An 18,766-nucleotide genomic window follows, 5' to 3' on the forward strand; every position below is an offset into this window, starting at 1 on the left:
ACCAGCAAGGAAGGGAGGCCTTTTCGTCTTTTCGTGGGGTGTAGTTTAGCAAAAACCATACAGCACCAAGCTTGCTTCCACACTACTCGACAAAGTAAATTTCTTGTAATAGACAAGGCATTTATCAAGTATCAAAAAGATGGCCTCAGAAAAGAAGTCTGCCATAAACAGCTCGTCGTGGGGTAAGCAACAGATCGACTTGGTTTCTTGGTCAAGACGGCATGACATACAAATTGGATCCTCCCAGTTGATGTCTTGGAGTCAATCGTCAGTTTTAAACTTGTTCAATATGTTTTAAATCTGGTCCTTTCTTGACTTGTAGCCGTCACTGATGACAGTCAAGTGCGCCCTGCCTTTTTCTCATTTAAGGATATTGATTGCAGACTGAAGGTCCGAGGTGAATGGAAGCAATTGTTGCACAGTGTTAACGGATATGTCAAGGTAAGCACCTATCCAAGTTTCAGATCACTCTGTTATTTTCAAGATCGATCGCCGCAGTTTAGCTAAACCTGATGTTTCAATTAGCCTGGTGAATCCTTAGCCATCATGGGTCCATCTGGTGCTGGTAAAAGTACCTTGTTGGATGTCATTTCTTTCAGGAAAACCACCGGAGAATGGACTCACGATGTCCGTCTGAAGTATGTATTTAAGCCTGGCGCAACTGCTCACTACTCCAGCTATTAACCTCGTCTGTTTACAGCGGTGCACCATTGACTCGTCGTGAATTCATCCAAAACAACGGTTACGTTACATCCGACGACTTGTTGCCACCAGAATTGACCACTCGTGAAGCTTTGGAATTCTGTGCTGCTCTTCGTTTACCTGAGAACTGGACCGCTGAAGAAAGAAAAGCACGAGTGAGTTGGAGATCTGAGCATTGTCATTTATACCGTCTTTGGTCGTTCTACCATACTGATTCCTGACGTGCTTCTTTCTACTCAGGTCGACGATGTCTTGACTTTAATGCAGCTCAACTATGTCGAACACAACAAGATCGGATCTGCCCTGGTCCGTGGTTTGTCAACTGGAGAACGAAAGCGTGTCAACGTTGCCGTCGAGATGTTGCCAGTAGCATCAGTGCTGTTCTTGGATGAACCCACCACTGGTTTGGACAGTGCAACCGGTCGAGCTATCATTGAAAACGTCAATGAAGTCGTCCGTCTCCGTAAATTAGCTTGCAGTAAGTAATTGGTGAAGTCGGAATTTCGCTCAAGCTTCCTTACTGATTGTGCGTTCTTTCATAGTTGCCACCATTCACCAGCCCTCATACACCATTTTGTCTCAATTCGATAACCTTTTGCTCCTCTGTCCCGGTGGAAAGACCTGTTACTTTGGTAAAACTGCTGATGCCATCTCCTACTTCGAAAGGTTGGGAATTCCAATTGTCGGCAACCCAGGTAAGAAACTGCGAATCGTTTTAGTTAATGACAATTCCATCTCACACCATCCCTCCTCACTTTTAGCTGAAACCTACGCCAACGAACAAGCTGCTCAAGCCGACTTCCTCATTTCCTCATGGAATGCATCCACTGAATGTGCTGCTCTTGCCAAGAGAGTCAGCGACATTCACTCCGGTCAAGGCTCAATCAACAACTATGAAGCCTTCCACTTGAAAAATCCCACAATCTGGGAATCCATGGGTTTCTTCCAACTTGCCTCCAGTCGTCTGCAATTCTACCATCTATTCTTGCGTCAAATGAGAATTTATTGGAGAAACCCCCTCATGTCTACAGTACGTTGTTGTTGAGTCATCTACAGTCAAGGACCATCATTAACACTATTGCCTTCCCTTCAGACTCGATTCATATCCGCTATCGTCGTCGGGCTGTTCTGTGGTGGTGCCTTCTATGGTCAAAATGCTGGTTTCTACGGTCACGTCGGAAAGGATGCCCTTGGTTTCACAATAACGCTCATGGTTCCTGGATTCGGTTCTGCTGCTATCGCATACTGTAAGTCTACATAATTCACGAAATCTTGCTCCTGGTTCAAAATCCAACATATCCCTTTTCTCCAGGGCTCGAACGTAGAAAGTCATACTACCACGAAGAATCGGCCGGTTACTACAACAAGCTCTGGTACTTGCTATCTCAATACATCGTCGAAGTCATGTTCTCGGGAACCATGTGCGCTTGCGTCGCCTTCATTGCTCTCCCCATGGCTGGATTTGATAACAAGAACTTGGCCGAATCTGGATTCACCCTCTACCTTGAAGTACGAAGATTCTTATCGCTGTGCCGATCTGGTTTTCAATATTGACGTTCTCTTCACTTTGCAATTAGGCCATTTGCGTTACATCGTTGAACATGATCTGTGCTTACATTGCTGGATCCATTCCATACGCCAACGCTGCCTTCACCATCCACTACTTCTTCTTCCTCTTCTGGACCAGTACCTACTGTCCCGACAGCTTCATCTTACCCAGATCATCGCCCGTCAAATACTTCTTCGCTTGGTTATCGTACGTACTGCTTTCTATCGCAAGTCCATAAGGAAAGCGAGAATACTGATTTCCTCTCGTTCTCTATAATCACAGATACGACCGTCTCTGGTTCTACCCTCTCATGAGAAACGAATATCTCGGCCACCCAGTCGAATGTGCTAAGAACGAAATGGTCCCTCTAGATGTCAACACTGCCCTATACCAAGGATTGGGAGACACCGCATTGGCCATGAGTGTTAGAGCCGCTCCAGCCTTGAACGCTAGCATCTCCCCTCTGAAGCACATTGTGTTCGCCACAACAGCCCAAAACGACTCTCTGACTCAATTGTTTACATTGGCCGGCAAGGTCAACAGTGCTGCAACCGCAGCCGCCGTACCTGGGTTATCTGCCACAACATTAGCTTATGTCTCCACTCAATTAACTGCTGCAGCCGTCGCTTACGGCACGTATGCTGGTATCGATGCAAGCAACGCTGCCGTTCTTGGTCAATCTGTCGGTCTTGCTCTGGAGGTAAGAACTGGTCGGTTATCGCTTGTGCTTGCATAATGTTCTAAACCGTGGTCTCGTTTCACTTCATCTAGGCTCAAAGCAGCTTGGCATTATCAAGCATCCTCATTTCTGCTCCAGTCCCAACAATCGACTCATGTCTAATTACCGATGGAGAGTCTGGTTTATCAGCCATCGTTGGAATGACCTTATACACCACATATGCCAACGGCTCGATCTCTGGTAAAGATGTCGACCACTGGGATGTAACACCTAATGGATTATTATATGGTCTCCAAGTCGTCTATGGTGCTGTCTACTTTGTATTGGCATGGGCTGCTCTCCGGTCTTGCAACTTTGTGAGTCTTTGATTGAAATGTCTTGAGTCTGCCAACCATTATCTAACATATTGTTCCGTTTACAGAGACAAAAGTAGTTTATTTCCTTGATAATCAGGCTTCGAACTCATTGCTACACCAATATTGATGGTTTTAAACATAGTTTGGTATGATTGATAATGCGCAAAAAAAATAAAATGGATTTTTAGTAAGACTCTCAAATCTTGACTCGTTTACCTAATTGATGCGATGCTCTTGTAATGCGAATGAACCTCTCTCGCTCGGTGCACCCCATCTTCGTCATATGTTGTCTGCTCCTAAAATTTGGCTCAAAGCGTCAGCCCGATGGGTTGGAAATGAAGAACAAAACTCGCACTTGCCTCGCCAGAGACAAGTCAATAAGAGGAGCCAGTAGACAGATTACAAAAGCACCAGAATTTTCAATGAGCAATGCCAGCGGGAAATGATCACCAACTCTGATTTGGGTTGGAATCGGCCGTGAAGCGTCAAGTTTGGACGCAAACGTCATTTTGTACTTTCCCAGCGATGGTACGTGGATATTACAAGCTTTCAAAGTCATAATACAAATTGATGAGGGGCTAGATCCCCGTTCGCGTCTCAATGAAGGAAATAAATCACCAGTAAGCTCCATTTTATGGCGGTTTTATGAAAATTATAAGACACACAATCCAAAATGCGGGCGACCAGTTTTATCGTTATTCTGTTCGACCCCTCAGATTTATCGCGTATCTGGACTCTGCCGGACGGGCAAATCCTTGTCACCTTGCCTGTGGGTAAGCAACTTGATTGATTTTTTTTTAAAGTTCGCATCTCAATGGTCAATGTACACGGTCACGACATGCAAAACGCCATATTTGATTAATTACACCTGGGAGAACCATCCAAAGCGGTCAGAACGTAGACTACTGAATGTATTCATCACAAGCAGTCAGCGTTTATTCACCCTTCCATAACCAAGTTCAACCTGCGATTGCAAGTGAAATAAACTAGTCGTTCCTTTTGGTAGGGGGATTATAAAATGTCAAGAAGGGCTTCTTGACTCCGTATGCTGTTCTGAAGGCAAAGTAAGCTCCCAAACCCGTTGGGCCTGCGAGCAGAGTCAAAAGTAAGAAGGGGAAGGTCATGACCCTTGGAATTCCAGCCTGTTGGGTTAGAATGAAGTTTAATTTATCAATCGTGCCGGTTGTCAGCAAAAGTAAAGAAAGCATATATTAGGTTTGAGGTTTGTTGGAAGTGAAATCTGTTGATGTGACTTCTGATCTTCAAAGACATACCTCAGCTGCGTCACAGGCAATGTAGTTGCCACAAACCAAATCGAAGGCTAGGTAGTGAATCCAGGCAGCCGTCAATCCTATGTTTGAAAAGTGTGTTGAAATCAGGATGAATATCACGCAAGCAACTTGAAAATCAAGTTGACCATGACGTATGTACGTTCAAATCGACATGAGGATGTCAGCAGTTGATACTGATAACATGGTTTGCGTCAAGCCCTCACCACTTTCATTGCCAGTTCGAAACAAGGTAAGAACGCCCTTCAGAGTTCCCATATCCCCGAACGGGATTACGAATTCATTGATGGTTCCAGGCTTATGCAATTGCAGCGTAAGCTTTCGAGAAGGCTCTTCAAACACGTCGCGAAAGCCAGTGCAATAACAACTTGAACCAAATTTCGTTACCTTGATGAAGAGTCCTGGAAGAAGCAGAACGTAACTGAGTGCATTGACGAGTACACTACTCTTGACAATGATTTGGGTGATGGGTTGTGTCGGGAAAAGGGCCAATAGTGCCCAAGCTGGGAGCACTGTGAATGCTCAAAGAGTTAGTTTTGTCACGAAGCAAGAAAGATGGTATGTAGAACAGAACCATACCAACTTGATTTCCTATTTTGAATAAGAATGAATTAAGCCCAGGGGTGAGCCAGTTGGTGACGGCATCAGGCAGTTTGGACATGGTTGCAGACAGTTTTGGCGACTATGGACGGTGCGATGACACGACTTGTTTGCGAGCAGACAGACCTCATGCATCTAGATCTGACAATTTTGAGCAACTTTCGGATAGATCATCAGCGTGAACATATTCAATATGCTTTAAAATCTACGAGCAGAATAGCACGAAACGTGAATAACAACAAAAGTGTACACTTCTGAGTCAGACGGGCATCCGGACGTGATTTGACGCGGTGGCTGTACTAGAACTGATGCGTCAAGTAGTTTCCGCTTGCTTTGTGGCGAGGAACAGTCCTCCTATGCACAGACCAGCTAGTGATCTATTTGTCAAAGCTCGAAAACTCAAAACCACATAATCAACCAAGCAGGCCAGTAAAGAAAATGCTTAATCAGGTGCTCAACTGGACGCAGCGAGTCACTCAGCAACAGCAACAGCCTTCTCCTCCGGCCTCTGTACAGTCACCACAATCCCCAGGCTCGGAAAATGCAAGTCCTGGTCCTGCTGGAAGACCTCCAGGTGCCGCCGCTGGAATGAATCTAGCCTTAATACACGCCGACTACACCGTTGGATTGCCCCCACTTCCTGATGATGGTACCGTCAATGAATTGCTTGATCTGTATTTTGACAAAATGCCATCGTCGCTATCCATCATCCACAAGCAAACATTCATCAAAAAGATGATTACTGCTCCCGATACCGTTCCTTTATCATTGCTATTCGCAATGCTCGCTTGCTCGGCCAGGTATACCAAACCTTGCTTTTGGTTGTATTTTACCGACTGTGACTCAGAGACAGAAACTCACCTGTTTCACATCGTAGGTTCCATCCATTATATGCTGGAAACCAGGAATTGATCAAGAATACATTCTATGAACGCACTCGTCGTATCATACTCTCCTCCTTGGACCGACCTACTTTGGATGTCGTCAAGGTGAGATCTTGTTGGTAGCAAAACTCCCAACAATCTGTTGCTATTTACCCGCAACAAACTAAAGCTCACCATTTTCTCCTCCTTCATGTTCAGACATTGATCCATATTACATTTTATTGTGTCACGGAATCATTCTGGATTCAATCCTACACTTACTTGGCAATGGCATTGTCTATTGCTCGTCTTCTCGGTCTGTATAATGAAGCGGATGAAACTACGTGCTCAATCTGGTACGAGTATTCGCGTAGTTTGAATAACTAAATAGCCGAACTAAGAATTGAATTTTAGGGACAATCCTGTTTGGACACCTGCTCCAATGGTTGTATGTCCTACTGACGAATATGGAAATTGGTCGAGTAAATGGGTTGAGCAAGAAGAGAAACGAAGATGTTGGTGGTATTTGAGAAATCATGATGCGTAAGTGTTTGATTGTAGAGTATTGATTTTTTTTTGCAACGCCATTTCGAACGACGATTCTCACTCCAAAGTTGGTTGTCTACATTAGTTCTGGAGCTGCCGCCTCAAAGAGACCAAATACGATTAATGATTGTGAATATGAGAGTACTTTATTACTACCCGTCCCAGATGCCATATTCTATAGTGAACGCCCTCCCGCAACCATACTCTCCACTCCAACATTCGAACAATTCTTGTTTACTCATACCGATTCGCGTCTCATACAAGCATCGTTGGGAGCGAACGGAATCCGAGCAGCATTGATGGCTATCTTTGGTCGTGTCATCCAGTTTAGGTGGATTTTCATACAACGAGGCGCATACACCTTCGCTCCTCGTAAACCAGAAGAAGTTGGTTACGCAGCTGCTGAGATGGGTAGATTGACTCATGAAATGAAGGTTGCGTGGAGACATTTCCCAGATTGGGTCAAAAACTTGGAAGACAATGGTGCTCGTCATGGTCAATGGACTGACGACATGTTTGATTGGGCGGAGAACGTTGTTATCTTCCACTCTACGTACGTCATTGTGTCTGAGTCTGTTGTTATGGTTACTCACTCTTTTGTCTTTCCAACATATAGAATGATTACTCTTCACGGACCAGAGGCCAATATGATGACAATGGGTCAACAAATGGCAACAAAACCGACTGACCCCTTTGTAGCAGCTCGTGGACATGTTCCCAACTCACAAAGAGCGCCACCAGGCTATGCTCATAAAATCAACAATGCCAAGGAATTAGACGCATTGTTGAATCTCTGGACTTCATCTGACTCGTTTACGAAAGCCTTGGAACATGCAGGTCCTGCTACAGCCATCTTGCAAATGATTGGTCAAAAGAGTATTGTACCTGCTCAGCAACGACGTGATACTCCATTCTTTGCCTTTTGTGTTTGTCAAGTGGTAAGTTGGATCTCGGCACTAGAAGAGGATGTGTGAACTGTGATGAACTGTAACAATATGCGACGAATCCATTGTTTCATTCTTCGTTATCGATGTACACGATTTACCAACCACCACTTTGTGTGTAGGGTTTGATCAGTTTGATTGCTGCTCGTCAGCTGGCGCTAGCAAATCAAATGGGATATTCTCACTCATTAAGGGAGCGAGCTACTCTGACAATGGATATATTGGAGTCTCATGCTCGTGTATTTACAGCCAATGAAATCGGAAGAAGACTTCTTCAGCGTTTCTTGCTCGAGATTCAAAGTGGTGAATACACTATCGGAATGCTTGCAGGTACGAACACAAACAATATATCCAGGCACCGTGAGGGAAATCAAGGATTTGTTATAGTGACTCACGTGTGGTGTCTTTTTTTAGGCTTTGAGCAAAAGGGAACGTTGGGAGTGAATCCAGGTCTAGCAGGTGTTGGTGGATCAGAAACCATGAACACTCTAGTCCGTGGATCTATGGCTCAAACAGCTGGAGCAATTATCGACGAACCAGGCCTCTGTGCTGGAGAAATGATTATGAGTGATGCTCGAAAGACTATATCACATCAAGGAAAGGAAGGATTGCCCGTCTCTGATAGTATTGCTACGCTCATCACAGGTCAGAACAATCAGATGCCCGTCACTAAGGTTGTAATGGCTCCCAATGTTGACTCTGCAATTGATATGGATGCGACTGATGATAATAATCAAAAAGTCCAACAAGACCCTCTTGTATCCGGTCCGTCGTTTAGTGATTTGGAGCTTGATGATCTTATGCTCGGTGGCACTGATTGAGGTGCTGAATCATGATGTCGTCTGTCTTCATTTGGGGGGTTTTGATTAGGTATAGAAGGAAGCATGCATGAGAAACCACATTGTAGATAGGAATAGGGATGTGTTGTTACAGGCAAACATAGTATATAGTATTGAAAGAGTTTTTTTACAGCTAGAATAATTTGTACAGATTTATCAAGAGAGTTTTTTGCAGTAAGTCTGAAAAGGAAAAGATCAAAAGTAGCAGTCTGAGCAAGTTTTACCACGACTGACTCTGTTCTGCCAGTTCTTCCTTTTCAATCTTCTTTATATGACCTGTTACTTGGCGTTTGGAACTCTCTTGCATCTCGCCATCTACAATGTGTGTGTATTCGAGTTGGTTGAACTCTCAAGTTGTAACATATTTGATCTGCCATACCAATCAAGAGCTCATCCAGTATCATGTACGCGTTCTCATAACCAAATATGAGATCTAATTCACACACATTCCCAAAATAATCGTCCAGCACCTGTACAAACCGATGAATGACTTCCAGCACTACCAGCTCATTGTCATCAAAGTCCACACAACAGCAGAAATATAATGATGCGTATCGTCGGTAGATCAATCTAACATCAAGTTGCAAATGGTCAACATTGTGATTTGTGATTGTGATGTTATGATGATCAAGACAAGAGTTACTTTTGTTCTCGTAGTTCGAGGACATTGCACATTCCAGGTTTGCGTGCTAGTATCATTGTAATTGCCTCATTTATTGTTCGTTGCTTTTCTTGGAATGAGACAGTCTTGAACCTGAACGAGAAGAATGGATTTTTTCAAAACTGATTTAGATCTACAGGCAGAAGGAGTAGTTCTGAATATACCATTTCTTTAGTCTTAGTTTGCCGTGACGGCTGAAGGCTATGAGCCAGTGGATCATGATGTTCCTGGTCAAGAAATGCACTGTGCAGAAATCGCGAGGTTTGGACCGAAGAGAAAGCGTGAGGACAATAAGATATTCAATTATCTACGTGCTCTGACGCGTAAATATAGTATAGAATCAATATACATTGGTATTTTGACTGTGGTGGCCTCGTTGACTCAATCTCAAATCTCAACACTTTGAAGTCTTTTGCCTTGATGAAGAATGGCAGAGGGAGGTGAAACCAAGGCCTCTCATTCTCGTAACGCAGCATGCATATAAGGAGCTACTCAAACGACAAGATCAAATTTCGAACTTCTTTGCGAGGTACAATTCAAAAACAACAAGAAAACGCAATGCAAGTCTTTCCCACCCATTTATACTGACACTGTTGATCATAGGCAAAAGAATGGACAGAACAACAATCATGTTCATCATGGCCTTTCTCGCCATCGTATTCATCCTGATGCAGTACTGGCCTTCACCTTCATCAAATCAGGATTTTATGGGCTTGGACGACTTGGCAACAACACCACCACTATACGAACAACTGGATGATAAGAGTCTTGATGCAGAACTGCTGTCGCTGAAGGGAATCTCGAATCCAGCGGCTGGTGGAAGCGGAAAGACGTATAATGGTGCAGTGTCAACTAAAAAGAGGCGATATGCTGTGATTATAGATGCGGGTAGCTCTGGATCTCGAGTGCTAGTTTATTCGTGGAAGGCGGGGGCCGGTGGTTCTGGAGTGCTGGAAACGGGGTTGAGTGAGATCGAGCCGGGAGCTGTAGATGGTCATGAGTGGTTTTTAAAGGAGGAGCCTGGCGAGTTTTTTGGTTGTTTTTCGCGATTATTCCGACACAGACGCAGGAAGGCTGATTTTCTGCTTTCTCAGGCTTATCATCGCTCGCCAGCCATGCGTCGGGTGCAAGCACACATCTACGCCCACTACTAGACTTTGCTTCGAAACTCGTGCCCCAAGACCAGCAATCGGAGACACCTATATATCTGTTTGCAACAGCGGGCATGAGACTGGTAGCCCCGGAAAAGCAAACCGCCATCCTAGACGCCGCATGCACATTCATCAAAGCCGAGTACACATTCTCAGTCGCTGGAGGATGTAACCGTCACGTACGAGTCATATCTGGTGAATTGGAAGGCATCCTCGGCTGGATTGCTGTGAATAGACTATTAGGTGGATTTGATGCCAAACATGATGCCACTCTTAAAAAGAATCATCCAACTACATTTGGATTCTTGGATATGGGAGGTGCAAGTGCTCAAATAGCGTTTGAACCTACTGTAGCTATGGCCGATCGTCACTCTGATGATTTGACGGATGTCAAGCTACGGTTACAGGATGGGAGTGAGCGTCTTCATAGAGTTTCTGTTACGACGTTTCTAGGATTTGGAGTGAATGAAGCTAGAAGGCGGTTTGTTGATCATTTGATACAGACGACAAGCCCGCGTAGATTTATTGCAAGGTCTGAATATGAGTTAGGTGATGCTGTCAGTGTTGAGACGGAAGGTGCTGATAATGATAATGAGGATACTGTCGTCGTTAATAGAAGGAGACCAACGCCCACATCTCCTGACTTGTCTCCGAGTAATACCACCAGTGACGATGGTGAAGAAATAGCGGAACTGCCTGTAACATCCCCGTCAACAACCACTTCCATACTAAAAGACCACACCACAGATGTCTTGAAACTCAACCCAGATTCTAAAAACTCTCCATCTACTATGATATCGCCCTCGGCCTCATCAAGTATTGCTAAATCAACACCAACAATTCCATCCACAACTGAACTGACACATATCAAAGATCCCTGTCTGCCACCTGGTTACAATATACCTATATCCGATACTCTTATAGTAGGAAGCGGTAATCTGGACGAATGTATGGCTATGCAGAAGGTATTGTTAAATAAAACTGCTCCGTGTATTGAGGATCCTTGTCTGTTTAACGGAGCTCATGCCCCGTTGTCGCCATTCGAGCATGGGAAGGAGTGGGAGCATCGGTTTCTGGGGGTTGCAGAGTATTGGTATACTGGTTCTGAGGTAAGCGTTTGCTCTTTTCTGTCTTTGGAAGTCTGATATCTTGGCCTCGTCGAACGCTCGAGTGTTGTTAGAGTTCGTTACTTATATTTTTTTGTTGGCCATGTAGATGGTGCCAGACATGGCAGAATACAGTCACCGAGACTTCTATACAGCAGCTGAAACAGCATGCTCAACCCCTATCACGAACACTACAGCACAAAGACGAGCATTACAATGCTTTAGATCAGCATGGGTCTTGTCTGTCTTGCACGATGGCTTTGGAGTCCCGCCCTCACACATACAACAGAATGCGGATAAAGCCAACGCATTCAAACCCATAAACGAAGTTGGTCGATTCCAAGCTAGCTGGACACTTGGAGTTGCAGTGTTGATTGCTAGTGCTGGTATTCCCGCACGCACTAGTACAGGCAGGTCGGCCGTGTGGGTGTCGTCTAGTTTAGTGATGTTGGTGGGACTTGCAGGTGTTGGTGGCATTGTGTACTATGTCGTTGTTAGAAGGTATCGTGGCTCGATACTCAAGCGGCCGTTGATGAAGGAACGCGATTCCTTTTCGGGAGAAATAAACGTATAATCATTAGTAGAGACGTATTTTGTATATACTTATAGACATTGCAATACCTCAGATTTGTACCGCTGATATATCTGCTACGTACACGAGCTTGAGCGATACACGCAAGTTGAAAAGTCTGTCGTTAAGACTTCCAGCACTGGAGATATTGATCACGTAGCTGAGAATCGTGATGCTCTAGATCCAATCCGGGTATGACGCACGTCTCTTGATTTTCTAAAATCAGCTTATCCTGGAATGCTCTCAACATTCGCAAGCTGATGAGTGCTCAACAGCCTCGTGTTTAGTGAGTTCTCGGTTATTCTGCCATGTTGCCAATCCAAAGCGTATGGACTGCTGCAACATGGTGTTATTGGCGCGATGTGATCTCATCTAAAACTGCAGTATTTGTATTTCCAAAATAGTTATAACACATGCCCCTTTGATCAATGCAAGGCTTGTTCATTACCAACTCTCGCTTCTAATACAAACATTCCAAAAACCATGTCATAAATCATCCCTCCGTTTCCACTTGTCTCGCTCACGACAGAATAACTCTCTTCTCTCTATCTATGCTTCGAATCCTTGTCCTTCCAATTTGATCTTTTGGTTGACATAAGCCTTCAATCGAATACTTTGGATTTTGATAAATCCAGTAGAATCTGAAGGGTTAAAACCACCAGCAACATCCATGGATGATATCTTGTCATCATATAGAGAGTTGGGTGATGTTCGGCCTTCAATGATAACGTTTCCCTTGTATAGTTTGACTATGATGTGAATGAAAGGTTGTCAGCTTCGAGCAATTTTGAAGATTGCGAAATTTGTTTCGGTCGGCATAAATTGCACTTCTTGTCTCGTTTGGAGCGAAAAAAAAACCGTTCTTAAGGCAAATTTGGATAACTCACGGTGAACAACTCCATTAACAGCCTTTTGAGATTGTTCGACACTAGACATGATAAATTCACGTTCAGGAGAGTACCAGAAACCATTGTAAATGATTTCAGCCAATCGCTGAGAGTATTGGTCTCGAAGACGACGGACTTCACGATCCATAGTCAAGCCTTCCAAATCACGATGGGCAGCAAGGAGGATGGTGCCTCCTGGAGTCTCGTAACATCTACGAGTAGTGATGCTGATGGTCAGTGTTTGTTTCCAAGGGAGGCAAACAAGGGAATGCCAGCTTATGTAGCGAGCAACACACTGACCCTCGAGATTTGATACCGATGAAACGGTTTTCTACAATGTCGATACGTCCAATACCGTTCTTACGCCCAAGAGTGTTTAAGTACAGGAAGAGTTCAAGGGAATCCTTGATGACTATGAGAAAGTTTGTAACGTCAACACGAGCATTTTTGTTCCGACGCCTTCAGTTGTCTCCGAGCGGAAAGACGCCTCCTAGTACATACCAGTCTTCTTGTCTGTAAGGTTCTTGACTTCAACTGGTTTACCATCCTGGAACGTAATAGCCTAGTTTGGTATCGATGAGTTAGAATCGAGAGTCAACAAAACAATGAAATTTCTGGTGGTCATTTGTTCTCCTACAATTCGTTCAGGAGTATCTGGAGCATCTTCAGGATCTGTGATGAGCTTCCACATGTCCTTAGGTGGAGTATGGCTAGGGTCCTCAAGAATACCAGCTTCATATGAGATATGGTACAAGTTTTCGTCGGTAGACCAAGGTTTCGCAGCAGTTTGAAATACTGGGATTCCCTTTTCGGCAGCATAGGCCAGTAAATCTGAGCGACCTTGGAACTTTTCGTAGAATTCTAAATGGCGATGGTATACAGTGTAAGATTTGGAACGATTTTCGAGCTGGCGAAAAAAAAAACAGATTAAGTCTGTTGTATCCACAGACGTTTCTCTTGTACCTGGGACACGCCATGGAGTGATGACTTTGATGGCAGGATGTAGAGCATAGTAACCCAATTCGAAACGAACTTGGTCGTTTCCTTTACCAGTGCAACCATGCGATACGTACTCGCATCCTTCACGTTTTGCGATTTCGATTTGCTTTTTACAAATGACGGGACGAGCTAATGAAGTTCCCAACAGGTATACGTTCTAAGTAATGAGAAATAATGTTGGTCAGGACAAGATTTTGGAGTCAAGCTTTCTTTACGACATATTGTGCATGAGACGTATTCTGATAAGACTTTACCTCGTACAAGGCATTAGCTTGAACAGATGAAAATACTACTCCTTCCACAAACTCTTTACGAACATCCTGCATTGAGTAAAAGTACAAGTGAGTCAAACGAAATTTAAGCTCATTGACGCGATAGCCAAAGACACACCTCGATAAACACTTTGGTAGCACCAACTTTCAATGCTTTCTTCTTTGCAGTTTCAAAATCTTCTTCTTGGCCTATATCGGCCATGAATGCCATAACTTCATATCCCTAAAAATCAAAAATTTCGCACAAAAAATGTCAGTCGAAAAAAAGCTGATAGCCTGTGTATGTAACAATGGAAACAGCTAGTAGTGCATCCAATGCCCCGATAACACGTAATATAACAATATCCTGCTCTCCAATACAACTCAGCTAGTCAAATCAACGACAATTTCTATACCTCATCGATGAGCCAGGCCAAGATACAGCTAGTGTCAAGACCACCAGAGTAAGCTAAGAGGACTTTGCCCTTGGTTGATGCCTTGCTCTTCTTGGCAGTTGATGCACTTCCGTTTGATGTTCGTTTCGTCATCTTTGGTATACGTTTGCTTGCGTATTATTGACTTGTTCGGTCTTTGAATTTGTAGAAACGAGCATCACGACTGAAAGTTATAAGAGCGAAGTCCACCGTCACATTCACTGATCGAATCGACGTGTCTGGACGTGTTTCTATTGATAGAAACACCACTAAGAGGTGAGCTTGATCAAACAATTTCGTGGTGTTTGTGTAGTGCAAGACAATCGCCTGAACGTTCTTACAATGACACTGTTTTATACCTGAAACCTATCTTATACTAACTCTCTAATCTATTTTCTAGATGGCACGCGTTAAGAAACCAAGCTTTTTGGTCATCGTTGCTGATGATCTGGGATTTTCTGATCTTGGTTGTTTTGGAGGTTAGCTTCTGACGAGCTCTTGACTTTTTTTGGGTCGTCTCAGACGTACAAGCTTTTAGGAGAGATATGCACTCCCAACCTGGACAAGCTGGCGGAAACTGGCATCAGAATGACAGGATATCACACTGCCTCTGCGTGTTCACCTACTCGAAGGTACACGCCTCGAACTCAAAAAGTTTTGAACCTGTTCTAAGAAGCTTTATTAGTATGCTATTTAGTGGCACAGACTCTCATTTGGCTGGTCTCGGTGCGTTTATGACTCAATATGCTTCAACTTACTGAATTCTTACTTTGAACCTGACAAAATTAGGTCAAATGGAAGAGTTCATGATGACAAATTCTAGCTTCCGTGGTGTGAGTTCGTGTATCTGTTCGACTGAGGACCTATCGAAATTGTCTTGATAAACGTGTTTTTAGAAACCGGGATACGAAGGCTACCTCAACTTCAAAGGTGAGGCAGTAATTCTGTATGGACAACGATATTATGTTCCACCAAATACTATTGCATACCAAATGCTATTACACTTTAGTCGCTGCCCTATCAGAAATCCTCTCTGATAATGGATACCTGACAATGATGTCTGGAAAATGGCATCTTGGCTTAACAATCGACACGTCTCCGTGGGCTCGTGGATTTGAAAAGTATGTTATAACTTGTTTACACATGCCTTCACCTCCGTTTCTTACGCACCAGTACTAGATCCTTCTCGCTCTTGCCCGGCAATGGCAACCACTTTGGATTCGAGCCGCAATTGGGACATGAACGTCCGGAGGGTGCCATCCCAACTCCCTTCTACACACAAGACAATCAGTTTGTCGGTTTGGACGATCTACCACGCCCATTCTACTCGACGAAGACATTCACAGACAAGCTACTGGGTTTCTTCAAAGACCGAAATCCAAACGAGGAACGTCCATTCTTTGCGTATCTGCCATTCACAGCTCCACATTGGCCTCTACAAGCTCCAGAGGACATTATCGCAAAGTATCGTGGTCGGTATGATAATGGTCCTGATGCACTACGAGCTGAACGGTTAGAGAAACTGAAAAAGTTGGGACTTATTCCGCAAGATGTGGTGCCACATCCGATTCTCAATGTATTGAATTCGAAAAGTTGGGAAAACATGAGCCATGAAGAGCAGCTTGTCAGTGCGAGAGCGATGGAGATATACGCTTCTATGGTGGTAGGCTTACTTGCTGAAGAGATGCAATGAATCCATGTATAAATGTGGTTTTTTTTGCTCTTTGGAACCGTAGGACATGATTGATCAAAATGTTGGACGAGTTCTGGATTATCTGAGACATACTGGTGAACTGGATAATACTTTTATTCTCTTCATGTCGGACAATGGGTAAGCTCGTAGACGTCGAACAAAAAATGCCATGAAAATCCAGACGAATCGCTCTCACACAATATCTATCAACAGTGCTGAAGGTCAAATCATGGAAGCCTTCCCAACAATGGTAACTCTTGGTCATTTATGAAATCTTCTATATCTCTGAGCACTTCCCTACGGTAGGGTATCGATGTCATGGCCGTCATCAGAAAATACTACAACCAGACATACGAGAACATGGGCCGTAAAGACTCTTTTGTGACTTATGGACCTCGTTGGGCACAGTGTGCAACAGCCCCAAGTCGAATGTACAAGACTTGGACCACTGAAGGTGGAATCCGAGTGCCGTGCATTATCAATTATGCAAAGTTCAAGCAACCGGCTTTGCATGTTACTGAAGAGTTTTCCACTTGCATGTAAGATACTGCTGGTACAGTTGCATTGGTACAATCGATTTAAAGGTCCGCGACATTATAGGGATGTTTTGCCTTCAATTCTTGAGCTCGCAGGTATTCAACATCCAGCACCCGTATTCAGAGGTCGTGACGTCTATGCTCCACGCGGTCGTAGCATGATACCTCATTTAAGTGGATTGGCGCCTAAAATCCATGATGAGGAAGCCGTTCATGGCTGGGAGTTGTTTGGATTAAGTATGAGAGTGATATAACTCTTTTCTAGTTTCTTGAAGTTTTTTTTGTTCTGACATCTGAACTTCTGAATTAATGATTATAGGAGCTATAAGACGAGGCGACTGGAAGGCCGTTTGGATTCCGAGACGTAACGCACAATGGGAGCTCTATAATTTGAAAACCGATCCGGCAGAGATAGTCAATTTGGCTTCGAAAGAGAAGGACATCCTTAATACGATGATTGACCATTGGACGAGATACTCGGAAGAGACGGGAGCCATTACATTTGAGAGGGTTACGAATCCCAAAGTTAAAATTTGAAATGTAGTGTGTTTTGTTTGAAAGCATAGTATACTGAAACTTTCCTGAATTACATCTTATAATCGGATTTGAAACAGTACCTTACCATGAGAGTGTCCTGACAAAGTATCGATGAGAGCGATTCTATGTTACAGATTGCGAGGACGCTTTACACTACTTCTACTACATGACTACTGCTATACCTTTACACGTTTTTGAGCCTCATCCTGACCATTCTCTTGCGCATCCTGCGGATGAGACTCAACTGCCTCCACCGCACCATTCAACAACAAGTCATCCTTAGGTGGCGACCTCTCACCATCCATCCACAACTTCTCCATCACAAACGATATCCTTTCAACCTCACTCCAATCCGCCCAATTAAAGCTCCCCCTCCTCAACCGATGCCTCATAACCCCTTCCAACAACTGACCCGTCTTGGGATGTACAGCCCCAACCAACTCATAAACCTCCTTCTTAATCCACACACCATACAAGTACCGCTTCTCAACCTTTTCAAACACATCATACTGTTTGAGATTCCAACACATGTCAATCTGCGCCACGATACTCTTATTCTGTAGCTCCTTGTGATGGAAGAGCGATTGGCCTATCGCGTGTACCGCATTTCGAAGTCCATCAAAGTTGGACCTCCAGAATATACATTCCATCGCGTCTTTGGGCGATGTGCATGGGATTACACGGGCGTCAAAGTATGCGGTTCCTGAATGGAGACGTTCGGATACTTGGGGAGCTAGATCGGTATATGTGTGGGATGCTAGATGGTGGTTGAATCTTGCGGCTGCGTATGAGGCTGTTACGGACGCTAGTTTCTGTATACGGCCTGAATATGCGTGGGTTGGTGCTTGGCGTTGGCGTTTTCTTTTCTTGTCCTTTTTGGTGTTGCTATTGTTTGTTGCTGTTGCTGATTCTGTGCCATTATTTACTGTAGTAGCTCCTGTTTTAGCATCATCAGCTTGATTCATGATCGTATCTTCTCCTTCTACACTGACCACATCATCAACATTCGGAAACACGAGACTGATTTCATCACTTTGAGTATACGCCGTAGTAGCACTAAATCGTTGCATCAAATCCATGGTAGTTTGAACCATGGATTCACCAATCCGAGTATCGAATGGTTTGTTGACACCTTTGAGTAAAGTGTGGAAGGCTACTCCATCCAAACGGATTACATATGTTTGAGTAGCTTGAACAACAGGGTTTACTGCGTTTTCAAGTACTTTGAGCCTAAATATAAGAGAGTTTGTAAGTCTACTAGGTTCATAGTTCTTGTGCAGAAAAAAGTGATCGGATTGATGTCGGTGATTTGGGCCTGACAGTTACAACAACTGACAGGAAACAGCAACGAAAACCAACTATTTTACTAGCTTACCGTTGGCCAATCTCTGTGGCATACATGGATTGCAGAGCTTCATGAGCACTTTTTGGCATTCTTGGTTTTGTCGATGCCATCTTTGACTTTGCTGGAATATGAAGCCTACTACTCGAGCTATACAAGGTACTATATAAACAGGATACTAGAGCAGTACGTGAGCTATTCGCTGCAGCAGTCCACTTATTAATGGCCTTC

The 18,766-nt window shown here is 44.0% G+C and overlaps 6 protein-coding genes across 6 annotated transcripts; 3 read left to right on the forward strand and 3 right to left on the reverse strand.

Annotated features, from left to right (window-relative positions):
- Positions 1 to 139: 139 nt before the first annotated feature.
- SmJEL517_g05456 (uncharacterized protein) lies at positions 140 to 3,363 on the forward strand (the record flags this gene model as incomplete). Its single annotated transcript, XM_031171382.1, has 13 exons — positions 140 to 182; positions 323 to 441; positions 526 to 638; positions 701 to 857; positions 943 to 1,180; positions 1,245 to 1,397; positions 1,464 to 1,732; positions 1,796 to 1,949; positions 2,015 to 2,211; positions 2,280 to 2,458; positions 2,534 to 2,951; positions 3,023 to 3,286; positions 3,352 to 3,363. The coding sequence occupies 13 exons, from the start codon at positions 140 to 142 to the stop codon at positions 3,361 to 3,363; spliced, it is 2,316 nt and encodes a 771-aa protein (XP_031022626.1).
- Positions 3,364 to 8,587: 5,224 nt separating this feature from the next.
- On the reverse strand, positions 8,588 to 9,066 carry SmJEL517_g05457 (uncharacterized protein; the record flags this gene model as incomplete). Its single annotated transcript, XM_031171383.1, has 3 exons — positions 8,588 to 8,682; positions 8,747 to 8,937; positions 9,011 to 9,066. 3 exons carry the CDS (start codon positions 9,064 to 9,066, stop codon positions 8,588 to 8,590), a joined length of 342 nt encoding a protein of 113 aa, XP_031022625.1.
- A 591-nt stretch (positions 9,067 to 9,657) lies between these two features.
- Positions 9,658 to 11,859, forward strand: SmJEL517_g05458 (uncharacterized protein; the record flags this gene model as incomplete). Its single annotated transcript, XM_031171384.1, has 3 exons — positions 9,658 to 10,063; positions 10,123 to 11,288; positions 11,395 to 11,859. The coding sequence occupies 3 exons, from the start codon at positions 9,658 to 9,660 to the stop codon at positions 11,857 to 11,859; spliced, it is 2,037 nt and encodes a 678-aa protein (XP_031022630.1).
- A 546-nt stretch (positions 11,860 to 12,405) lies between these two features.
- ARG1 (argininosuccinate synthase) lies at positions 12,406 to 14,541 on the reverse strand (the record flags this gene model as incomplete). Its single annotated transcript, XM_031171385.1, has 9 exons — positions 12,406 to 12,605; positions 12,744 to 12,955; positions 13,044 to 13,155; positions 13,245 to 13,305; positions 13,381 to 13,604; positions 13,707 to 13,899; positions 13,997 to 14,062; positions 14,133 to 14,237; positions 14,410 to 14,541. The coding sequence occupies 9 exons, from the start codon at positions 14,539 to 14,541 to the stop codon at positions 12,406 to 12,408; spliced, it is 1,305 nt and encodes a 434-aa protein (XP_031022629.1).
- A 474-nt stretch (positions 14,542 to 15,015) lies between these two features.
- Positions 15,016 to 17,193, forward strand: SmJEL517_g05460 (uncharacterized protein; the record flags this gene model as incomplete). Its single annotated transcript, XM_031171386.1, has 11 exons — positions 15,016 to 15,059; positions 15,125 to 15,153; positions 15,217 to 15,260; positions 15,324 to 15,357; positions 15,437 to 15,548; positions 15,601 to 16,090; positions 16,164 to 16,258; positions 16,334 to 16,370; positions 16,427 to 16,659; positions 16,721 to 16,893; positions 16,976 to 17,193. The coding sequence occupies 11 exons, from the start codon at positions 15,016 to 15,018 to the stop codon at positions 17,191 to 17,193; spliced, it is 1,509 nt and encodes a 502-aa protein (XP_031022651.1).
- An 81-nt stretch (positions 17,194 to 17,274) lies between these two features.
- SmJEL517_g05461 (uncharacterized protein) lies at positions 17,275 to 18,648 on the reverse strand (the record flags this gene model as incomplete). The annotated part of the gene is made up of 3 exons (XM_031171387.1): positions 17,275 to 17,316; positions 17,376 to 18,423; positions 18,569 to 18,648. 3 exons carry the CDS (start codon positions 18,646 to 18,648, stop codon positions 17,275 to 17,277), a joined length of 1,170 nt encoding a protein of 389 aa, XP_031022652.1.
- Between the last annotated feature and the right edge of the window lie 118 nt (positions 18,649 to 18,766).

The sequence above is a fragment of the Synchytrium microbalum genome (genome assembly GCF_006535985.1).
Source record: "Synchytrium microbalum strain JEL517 chromosome Unknown SmJEL517_scf0050, whole genome shotgun sequence".
Lineage (NCBI taxonomy): Eukaryota > Fungi > Chytridiomycota > Chytridiomycetes > Synchytriales > Synchytriaceae > Synchytrium > Synchytrium microbalum.